The sequence below is a fragment of the Gavialis gangeticus genome, unplaced genomic scaffold (assembly GCF_001723915.1).
Source record: "Gavialis gangeticus isolate Ggan-Ray unplaced genomic scaffold, GavGan_comp1, whole genome shotgun sequence".
Taxonomy (NCBI): Eukaryota; Metazoa; Chordata; order Crocodylia; family Gavialidae; genus Gavialis; species Gavialis gangeticus.
The window spans coordinates 161,522,931-161,534,682 of NW_017729024.1; the positions used below are offsets into that span (position 1 = coordinate 161,522,931).

General features: G+C 39.8%; 1 protein-coding gene across 1 annotated transcript in view; it reads right to left on the reverse strand.

Moving 5' to 3' along the window:
* TARS (threonyl-tRNA synthetase) overlaps positions 1-11,752 on the reverse strand; it is an 82,104-nt gene that overhangs the window by 52,979 nt on the left and 17,373 nt on the right. Inside the window, exons 2-4 of the mRNA XM_019517992.1 lie at positions 8,231-8,369; positions 7,281-7,361; positions 2,912-3,033 (exon numbers count right to left, since the gene is read on the reverse strand). Coding sequence (XP_019373537.1) covers positions 2,912-3,033; positions 7,281-7,326 — 168 coding nt within the window. The 5' untranslated portion in view covers positions 7,327-7,361; positions 8,231-8,369. The remainder of the gene's footprint in view (positions 1-2,911; positions 3,034-7,280; positions 7,362-8,230; positions 8,370-11,752) is intronic.

Here is an 11,752-nt window from a genome sequence, read left to right on the forward strand (position 1 = left end):
TAGCATGACACGCAAGATTAAAGGAGTGCAACCCTCACAGAAAATTGTAGAAAGGTAGATTTACGTGATATAGCTCTCAAAAAAAGAAGCCATCAAACAATCCAAATAAATGAGAACTATGGCATTTTTACCTACCACATTAGAAAAGCACTGTCTTATTAAAAATGCTATCTGGTCAGTCTGGCATGACCTACCTTTTACCTCCATCTCTCTAATTATCTTCTCTTTTAAACTCTGTTCTAAAGCCTTACTGAGATCATATTTACAAGCCTGCAGTTGCCCAAAATGCTTTTTTATTCAACTTGAGTATAGAGACATTTGCTCAACCAATTGGTACCACCCAAATGATTAATTAACAGCTCTTGTTACTAGACCTACAGTTTCATAGCTCAGTACTTCCAGAATTCTGGGATGGGAATTATCCGGTCCCCCCAGTGTGAGTACATTCAGCTCCTTGTTCTTCCACCCATTCCCCTCATCCCCATTACCCATATGCATTTACCTCCATAGTCAACATGGTCTCTATAGAAAATGGAGACAAAATATACATTGAGTTTTGGTGCTATACCTATAGTACCCTTAAATCTCTATTCCACCTCCACTGCAACAGCAGTTCCATTTTCTTCCTTATTTTCTTCTGCTATTTATATACATAAAGTGGGAACAATATGTAAAAGGTTGTTACTGAGGACAGCAATCAATTGTTTTCCAGGCATATATGTGTGTCTGTGTAAATATAAAAACAAAAAACCCTCCAGCTCTTTCAGCCTTTTCTCATCGGTCAAACCTCTTACCATTCTTTTTGCTCATCTATAGACTCATCAATGCATTTAAATTTTTCTGAAAGTGTAGTGCCCAAAGCTGGACACGATACTCCAGCTGAAGTCTCAGCAGACCCAAGTAAAGAGAAATCATTACCTCCCATGTCTCTCATATGACATTCCTATTAATATATCCCAGAATGAGGTTTGCTTTTTTGCAGTGGCATCATTTGTTGGCTCATATTCAGTTTTTGGTACACTTGAGCCTCTTCTGCGGAACTACTGCTTAGCTACTTATTCCCCATTTTGTACGTTTGCATTTCATTTTTCCTTCCTAAACACAATTCTTTGTATTTCTCTTTACTCAGTTACTTCTTGAACCAGGCTTCCAATATTTCAAGACCTTTTGGATTCTGATTTGGTGGTGGCAACATTAATTGCTGTAGTTTCCAGACCTGTGGCAGCTGCTGCTCCTCTCACCCCAAATTTCTAATCCCATGGGCAGCCCTGCAGGCCAGATGATGTAGCTTTGTGCTCCAGATCCAGCTTGTGGAGCTTCCCACAGGTCTGTAAGTTTGGCAATAGGATGATGCACAGCACTGTTAATTACTGCAGCTGCGGTTAGGGCTGGTTGTACCTTGACCACTCTCAGATCTCTCAGGGTGCCCACCCCCGACGTCTACATTATAGATTCCTCCTTCTTACGATCATGCAAATACTGTTGTCTCAGAGGAGTATACAGATCCCTCTTCATTTTAGCACAGAGGCCTTTCCACACTACAGAAAGCTACACAGGCTGGCACTGAAAACAATGCTTGGTGTTTACATAGTTCAAAATCACATGTTTAATCTATGCTTATTATGTGACAGTGGGTCAAGTTATGCATTATACTTAGGCCATACTAAATCTGTAGAAGCGATGTTAAAGGTAGGACATGCTGTGAGCTATCACACAAGGGTTAATACTGTTTGTTGCCATACAGTTTAGACTTGCCACTAAAAAGCTGTTGAGCAGAGGTGTGACTTGGAGTCTGGACACCTAGGCTGAAGCTCTATCCCTGGTCTGGGTCAGGGGGAGTGGGGGTTGGAAGCAGTGCATCCTGGGATGCTGGAGGACTGCAAATTGCTGCTTTTATGTCCACAGATAAAGTGAAGCTACCCTAACATTAGTTAGGTGGTACATCCCAGCATTAACCCTAGTCTGAAGTGGTATAACTCTGAGATGCTCAAGAGCATTTAGTATTAGTTAAGAAGCTCTAGCAAACTTCACGTTTTAAGTGCCGTTAGCACGGTCTAAGTGTAATGTATAATTTCACTAAAAAATACTAGCCCCATTTTACAAAAGAATAACCATTGCAAGGTCCACACTACAAAGTTTTGCTGGTACATTATGCCACTGTGGATCAGAAAAATCCCTACATTGCCAACTGCCACAACCACACTGCCAAACCTCCCTGTATAGTTGCAACATATTGGTTAGAGGATCCATTTACTATTACAGCTTATGTTGTAGGGAGAGTTGGTTTAACAATACAGCCATCAAGAGGACTTGTTTTGCAGGCAAAAGCTCTATACTACAGCCTTTACTTGTGTAACTATAAAGTAAGATCCTCTGCAGTGCAGAACAGCCCTGGGATTAAACCTCAGAGAAGTTCCTGCCTTTGTTCTGTTCTGCAGACCCCTTAAGTAAACTGCTTCATGTACATTAGTGGTGTCATTTCCTTGATTTTAAACAAACACAGAAAAATGTTCACTATATTAGAATATATATTTTTCTTAGGGTAGAGAATTTCATTGGATCTGTGAGACACGCACAATAGTTAGGTTTACTCAAAAAGTAATACAGAGTAATTATCAGTACATAGCGCTTGGAAACATTTTGCAGTACTTTCCTGTTTTTGTCCGGACAGCCTGGGGTTGCCATAAGTACAACCTTCTTATTGGTTAAAGAATGAGCAGCTTCATGCTGGAATCATGTTTGTGCTTTGGTTTCGCGCTGTGTTCAGCGCTACATTCTCTTCCCAACAGCTGCAGATAATGAATGAAAGCAGCAGAAGTGAACTCTGCCCCTTATGGGAAATGCCGTGACATTATGTGTGCCTTCGGACCAGCTCTTGGCTGTCTTTGAGAGCAAAAGCAGCTGAACTCACCTTCCTAAGCAGATTTGCTTGGTTTAAAACAGAGCAATAAAACTCTTTGATGTGCAAAACAACAACTTCCCCTTCTTCACCCTTCTCAATATGCCTCGATTTCCACATATACACTTTATTACCTGAAAAATACCAGGAGAATTTAATAGCAATAAATGAAAAACATTAAATAAAAGAGATCCTTATTCCCTCAGAAAAAGCTCAAACTCTCCTTTACCTTTCCCCAGTAGCACATGTTCATTCTTTCTGTCTGCTTTGGCGGAAGAAAACATGAAAGAAGTCTTTTTTACAAACACCAGGAATTTTGCTGTCTTTTTGACCTTATCCTGCAAATGCACATACAGGAAAATGGAGTTAAACCTTTTAAAGCAGTAAATTTTATTTGCCATAAAAGCAGTTACTTCTGCTGTCAGCAGAAGGGAAATTTACGGCAAAAGGAAAGAATAAAGAGTCCAGCATGCTCAGAGAAAACGCAGAGTAAGCGGCATGTAAATGTGCTCCCACCTCCTAAAGGACTTTCCATCTTCATTATGTAAATGAAGCCATACCCCCAAATGGCTTCTTGTCTCCATTTCCCCCTTCCTCTGCTTCTAAACTGCTCAAGCCAGGGCTCTACTGCACCTGCATGTTCGGCCCTCCAGTTCTTCTGTGATCTTCTGCCCCTCTTGTCCCTTTGACCTTTTACCCACCATACTGCAGAATTGGTTTTAAGGTATAAGCTAGCCTCCTCCTACTCGTGTCTAAGAGTCTCTAGTCTGCAGTCATCATCAGAGACCGATGGTGTTTTCAATACTGTTGATGCTGACCACCCGCTTATTATTGCTGCTCTTTGGTTCTACCCCTTTCTTCAGTGCCTCCTTTGAAGCCTATACATCCTCCTCCATTCACCTCTGCTGGTGTTCCTGAAGGCTCAGTTGTCTCCTCTCTCCCGCGAAGATATCTTTGTATTCACTTCTTTTATCCCCTCTCAAATTTATATGAATCACAGATATAGTTTTCTGCTCATGACCTTTTGTCCTCAGTCCAGCCCTACATCTCCTTCACTCTTGTTGCTGTTTGCCAGTATTTTAGTCTAAACTTTTTTCAGATCCTGCCTTGGCTGTTGCCCCTTCCTACTCTTTGAGTCCTGCTCTGAACCACTTCTTCTCATCTTACTCTGCTGGGTCTCTCATCCTTTCTGGACTCTCTGCGTTGGCTTTCATGATTCTTGTTCTACCTACCATATGGGCATATCACCTTCAAGACACTCTCATTTGTCTATAAAGTCCATGGTTTTTGCTCCTATACCCATTACTGGACTGAGCACTGGTTTAGGACTCTGGAGATGAGGGGTCTATTCCTGGATCTGTTACTAGTCTATAGGTTGACCTTGGACAAGTCACAGATTCTCCTTGGGTGCATTTACATGTGCTCCTTTGGCATTGTTGTTACCGCACTGTCATTTAGTATGTCCAAAAGGAAGTAATAAATGACGGCACAGTAACACCCTGTACCATGCTGTGCCAGAGGTGCAGTTATTTTTAGATGCTATGTCGCCGTAGCAGCATGCTATAATGAGGGAGTATGTTGCCATGGCAACGTAGCTGCAGCGTAACAGTTTTTGCCTGCCAATGACATGTCGCTGTTGCGCATTGCTATGGTGACATAGCATCACACGTAGATGCGCCCCTTGTGTCTCTGTTTCCTAAATGTAAAATGGGAATGATACCAATCTCACCTGTACAGTGCTTTGAGAGGTGCTGATGAGAAGCTCTATAGAAGGTAATATTATTATCAGTTATTATTTTATCATACTCCAGTCCTCCCAAATCGCTGTCCTGACAGATTCCTTTTATTCTTTCACCCACTCCTGAATTTGTAATTTCTTTATTATCACCCTCTTATTACAATACAACTTGAACAGTCTTCCCATTAACATGGCAGGCATGATGCCTCAAGAGGTTTCTGAAAAACACATCTGTTCTGAGAAACTTTCAAATTACAGTGACTCCCACTAACCCCCATGATTAATATGAATAAGGATATATAGCATTATTTGTATTGCATTTTTCTGCGCCCACATGAAATGGACAATCTGGTTTCTAGCACTGTACATCTGTACACTGATTCTGATTCTTTGGCAGTATAGGAACAATATGCAGTAAGGTCACAACTCTTTTAAGCTTCCCTGTCCTCCTGTAAAGGAAACTAAACCTCCTAAAGGCCTGTCATCACTCCTTTTGGTAAAGTTGATGCATATATTCTCAGCTGTTGCAAAACACAGAAAAAAGAATAACGGCCCTTGGTTCCAAGGGTCAGACACTATTACACCCTGCTCCTTCTTATGTTCAGCTGTGGGTTTCTACAATGGTGTGAGTACAGCAGCCAATATTTTTCTGCATTCTTAGGACTGCAACTTCAGCTCCCAATAAAATGGAAACAGTGTGCAAAAGGAGCTTTGGACTGAGATTTTCCTATGCATATTTTGTTAATATATCCCTTTCTGCTCCCTGGATGTAACTGGACAACTGTCTCCTGTACCTGTGATTGTGTGACTGACTCACGTAAATGCTGATATTGCTATTCCACAGTTTGGAGTTCTTGGTACATAGGAAGGAAACAGGATAAACATGGCTTTGGGATGTGGGACAACCACTAGGAAATCCAGATTGTCTCACCCATCTCACAACTAGAGGAAAATCCAGTTGATGAGGACCATGGAACTCTTGTGAAACAAGCCAGCTGTCATTTCTTTCCTATATCCCCTCTTCTTTCTGTTTTAAAATTTATCCATCACCACATTTTTCTGGTAGATATTTTTGTTCCAATAAAAACAGGACTATTAATAAAATGCTTTCTAACATATTCAAATTAAGAAATGAACAATAAGCAGCAGTGATAGGAAGAAATCATATTTATTAGAACTCAACTGCTTGCCCTTAAAGTAATATCAAACATGCAGTAGTTTATTACCAATTAATGCCCATCTTTCTAGCAGGGGCTGTTAATTATGCCCCATTCTCATGTAGTGTACACATCAGATTCCACGATAAACACAGCAACTGTTTCTTAATTTTTAACTGTGACCTGAATTGCAGCAAGAATCAAAACAAAACAAAAAATGACACATCTGTTAAGGTTGCCTGAGGCCAAATTGTTTGATAAATGTCTACTTTTTCCAGACATGGGAATTTTTAAGCAAAGTTGGGATCTTGGTATGCTCAGTTGCATGCCAATACCCAGAATGCTCTTCCAGCTCATTGTTATTTAATGGCTGTTTCTAGCTCTGGGAGTGAAGCAGAAGGTTTAGATGTACTTCTGTTGTGTAGGCACCAAACTCTTCTGTACAGCATAGAGTTGTTATTGTGTGGTTTAAACACTGCTGTGAAAACTGTTCTTTTTAGTTGACTGAGAATATTTTGACTATTTTATTGTAGTCATGTTTTGTCATTAATTCATGCCATATCCATTGGACCAGCATGATGCTGATGTTTTTAGAGGAATTGCAAAATATAAGTACTCAGATAGAGCCCATGACAAGCACACCTCCATGGGCCCCACAGAGACCAACAGTTTGAGACTTGCTCAGGGTCACACAGGATTTTAGTAGCAGAATAAGGACTGAAACCTATGTCTTTCAAGTATAAAGTGAATGCCTTTACCCCTGGGCCATCCTTCCTCCCATCAGCACTGACTGAACCCTGTCTGTGTTGGACCCTTCTGACCTAGTGAACCATAATGATATAATAATACTGTATTGGTGTCAGGGTTTATTTTCTGTTAGAGAGTTTTTTTTCTACATGTGTCAGGGTTCCCCCCCCCCCACACACACATATATTGGGGTTGTGGTTTTTTAAGCCTTCCTCAGAGGCTTTGGGTGTTGGCTGCAGCCAAGGCTGGGGACTTTGACTGGGGTGTGCCAGTTCTCCTGCTGGGACTTAAAATGGGAGGTTCCTGGCTAGAGGTTCTTGCTTGTCTGCTCAGGGTCAGACCGATCACTATATTAGGGGTAAAAAAGGAATTTTACCCCATGGTCAGATGGGTATGGACTGTGGGAGTTTTTGCCTGTCTCTGTTGTTGGGACATTGCCCTCTACCTGGAATCTCTTGAACATATATTAACAACCTTTTACAGAAACAGGACATTGGCTGCTATGGTCCCCCTGCTTTATGTGTGGCAGGTTGGAATGTAATGTCTGGTGTTGTGTCAGGGTTGACAGTAGTTTTACTAAGAGGTTAAATTATGGATTTGTATAGAATGATTTGGATAGGGATGATCCTGTCTCGGGCAGGAAGCTGAACTAGATGGCCTACAGAGATCCCTTCTAGCCCTACTTCTCTACAATTTCTATAATACTTCTATAATACTTAGCTGCTATTGCATCTTTTACCTTCAATGATAAAATAATAATACTGGACATTTATTAGGTCTTTCATCCAATTAAGCACATATCCAGAGGCATGATGGTAACCTGATAAAGAAAACATTTGCAAATCAGGGCTTCTATTTAATTTCTGTAACTGCAGCAAACTCTAAATATAGCTTCTGCTGAGAAATAAACGTGTTCTTACCCTCAGTGCTTTCACTTCTGAGAAAAAGGAAAGAATCACTGGGAAGAAATAAATCAAGTGACAACTGAACTTGAGGAAGTCCAGTTCATATTTCTTTCTTTCTTTTAAAAAAAAAAAGGCTCTAACAAAAATGCAGATAACTCTGGCAGTCTGTTTCAGATGCTGCTGGTAAAGATGAAGCAGTATATTCAGCTGCTATGGTATAACTAGGGTGTGAATTAAGGGAGAGCTCAGGAGGAGAGGGGGAGCCCCCCATAAGAGATGAGAGCCCCCCATAAGGTTTGAAAATCACAACCTGGGTCTCCAATCAGATTGCTCCTTCACTTAGGTGGACTAATTCAAATTATTATGTTTAGATTCAATTTATTTTGCACCGTTGGGTGATGCATCCCCACCTGAGCATGTCTGTTATGGTTTGAAGAACTGCATTCCCAAAATCGTCTCACTAGGATTACTGAGGGTAAAAAGCTGAAGTTGGACTTCTCTCAGGAAAAGCATTTTATCCTGGGATCCTACAGATCTACAAGCCCATTGTCCCACTTTAAGTCCCTGTGAAGTATCCAAGATAACAGTTTTTTCTGGAATCAGAACTTGTAGCTGAGGTTATATCTTTTATTCGACCAGCTAGATATCTGCAAAAAAAGTTCTTTATTTGTAAGCTTTCAGGCGCACTCACCGCTCTTCAGGCATTAGAGAATGTAAGGATTGTAAAATTTCTTGTAGGTGGAAATTAAAATTCATATTTCACCTTGAATTCATTTCATTTTACCTCAAAACTGTCTGGTGGCAAGCAGGATGTAGAAATATGTTTTCTTCTGGTTATGATGATTCAGATTTCACAGGGGAACGGGGAGATGGCACGTCCTCCTGGGCAAGGAACGTCTCTTGTGTTGAGGTGCCTCGGAGCTCTGTGAAAATGCAAAATTTAGCTCAAACAAAAGGCAAGAGCAAGGTGTCAGCTTTCAGCTTTCCAGGTGGTAGATTTTGGTTCTCTTTTGTTAAATTATGAAGTTTCCATTTCAAAACAAAGGTTTTCATTTCTGGGACGCTCATGGCAAATTTGAGTTAACTGCCATTCAATCTATGTGCAAAAAGAATTGTCTTGGGCCTGTTTTGACGCTGGTCAAAGCCTGGAGACAGTCAGACCCAGGATAAAGCTAACCTCTCTTTTTACCCTGAGAATCCTTGATATGTACCCTGGGTGCTGGAAAGTGAGCAGTAGCTGGGACTTTTACGGCCACTCTTGTCAACACCAGCAATGGCAGGTTTGTAGAAATCTATCAGCTGGCTGAATCTCTAAGGCTAGGGACAGACATTACACATGAACCAGTTTAAGTGATCAGAAACTGGTTCAAACCTGTAACAGAACAGATGTTCAGAGCACATAAATCAGTCTGAAACTGGCTGAAACTGGTTTGAGATAAATCTGGTTGAATGTAGTATAGACTAACCTGCAAAGATTGAATCAGTTCAGGCTCAGGCTTTTTGAATGTCTGTCCCTAGCCTAAATGGCAGCGCTGAGTTGGATATATTATGAACTAAGTCCTCTTGATTCTGAATATGCACATTATACATTTATATATCTATACTTCTACGGACATACGCATGAAGGAGCGAGATAAATAGATAAGGTAGAATATGGATGTAAATTAACAAAAAAAAAAAGGGAAAAAAGCATATATAGGAAGCTCTCAAACTTTGGGTAAATTTAGTCAGAAACTCAGCAATTATAATTTTCCACAAATGTCTAATGCTTTTTACAAGGTATGAAAGTATTTAAAGGATATATTTTGCTAGAAAAAAAGACTCTTACAGCTTTCATATCTGAGTTAGTAGCTTGTCTAAGTAATAAATTAAACTGTGAGTAAAAGTAGAAGGAAATGCCCTGGACAGGGTACATATGGTTTTTATTATGCTAGCACTTCAATAAACTAAAAATGGCAGAACTTCTAAAACATTCTATCTTATTCCATTAAATCATTTGAATTAACACCTGTTGCTTCAGAATAAACTCCTGCTTCTTAAAATGTAAGCTGTTTTACATCATAATTAATATACAGGTAATAATGTTCTTGTTTCAAAACTTGCTTAATTAGACTGAAATTCATTTAATGAAATGGTCACATCTCTGAACCTCTTACATTTGCCAAACTGTGCCCTGCAGTGGACCAACATGGGAGTATCTGTTGGATCAAGACCTTGAATTTACAGACTTGTGAAAAAAAAAAGGTTGTATGACTTCCATTATTGCTAAAAGTCATACAAGAACAAACTTTTCTGCAGAACCTCAGCTGTTAGTTACAGGCCTATCCAGAGATTAAAATCTGAACATCTCAGAAAGATATAACTTTTAAAATGTGATAAATTGAAGATTTTTTTAAAAACTAAACTGGTTTAGTTTCCCCACCCTAATTTACCTGTTTATAACAGGACATGAAATTCTTGAACCTGGATATAGTTCTGTTACTCCCTGCCCCGCTCAGCTTTAGCTAACAATTAATTGGCTTAAAATGGGGAAAAAAAACCTTTTTTTTTATTAATGAAGTATAATGAGAGGTTTTTTAACCATTAAGGAAATGAAGTTATGGAATGGCCTTCCTCTAGGAATAACATCCTAACTAGTTTCAAGATGGAACTTGATCAGTGTCTGAAAGGTATTATATAATCATTGATGAGGGTGCCTCCAACAGCAGGGGATTATGATCAAGGAAGTCCTTCCTATCTGCATTCCTATTAAGAAAGCCTTAGGCATGTATGTTGTTATTTCAATCTCTCTCTCTCTCTCTCTCTATTTTTTTTTGTTGGAATTCAGATCCTGTCTAGCTGGGAAAACTCTTTTGACTGAAGAATTTGTCAAATGATTACAGCTTAAGAGCCAAGAAAGTGAAAGTTGAGTAAATGATATGTGAAGGGATATTTAGACCAAGTCTTAAAATCCCTTTGCTTTTATTTGGGTTTGTTAACACTTTTTCATATGTGTTCACTAATTAATTGCATATAGAAAGGATGCAAATACATATTCAAAAGTAGATGAAAACTCTTGTGTTTCATGGGTGACTATCAAATACAGACGTAAGGGTAAGAAGGAGATTTAGTCTGCTACTGTATCAATGATTAGGTGCAAGAATTTTGCATGTGCTGTTCCTACTGGTATTTCCAAATGTCATTCACAGAGAAATATCCTTTCTTTCTTCCTCTGCCCTGCACTATATTAATGATTGCAGGGGTCAGTTACATGTCATACTCCCTCTCTCCACTGTGCTTTGTCTTGTGCCCAAGTGTATTCTCTTTAAAATGCTCACACACCATTTTTCTACCCATTTCCTCCATAGTTTGCCTCATGGTCTGCTGCCATCTACCAAGATGAAGAGCATAATCTTTAAACAGAATTTATGGACAGGCATTTTTAGTTTTTTGGTTTTTTAAAACACAGACTGTCCATAAACATATGAATAGTTGTCAACCCTGCTTGTTTACTTTGTTGTCAACCCTGCTTTGTCCTCTGGACAACATTAACATAACTCTAAAAGCTCATCCTCCACATCTAATGGACCAATATTGTCGACAAATTTCAGGTTCTTGATCTCTTCACCATGCACCTTTGCCACAAATACTTTTGACCATAACCACTCCATCAGGTCAGCCAAGATGCTACCAGTTATTGTCTTGAACTGTCACTTATATGTTCACTGTTGATTTCATTACTTTGAAACATTTGTCAGTAGGACGAGCACCTTCTTTCCCACATCAACAGAAAAAATGAAGCTCAAGAAACACAAGAAAAGGCTTCATAACTCTAACAGAGGTGATCTCTCTCCATAACCCAATTGAAAGGCAGTAAACAACCTTCCTTGTTTCCAAATGTGATCCATGGTACATAAAACCTTGGTGTTTTTAAAGAGTGTAGTTGTTGATCATTAACTGATTGACAATGACAACACAGCTTTCATGGTTGACTGTGCTTCCCATGGCACTAGCTCTTGTTCCTAGAACCTTTACATCTTGTAACTGGCAGCCATAGACTGTCAAGCAAAGAGTAATATTTTGGGAGTTGATACTGCAGGGTAGGGCTGTTCCAACACTTTGGGTGGTGATTCGATTTGGAGGAGATTCAGCCGATTCAGTGGCCAAATCTCTGAATCCGAATCGAATCAGGGGACAAATTAAAAGGTCTGAATTGATTTGAAGCTCTCTGAATCTTCAGAAAAGATTTGAAGAACTTCAATGATTCGGGCAGTCCCTGGTGGCTGCAGCAGGGAGCTGGAGCTGGACTCAGAGCTGGTAAGTAGGG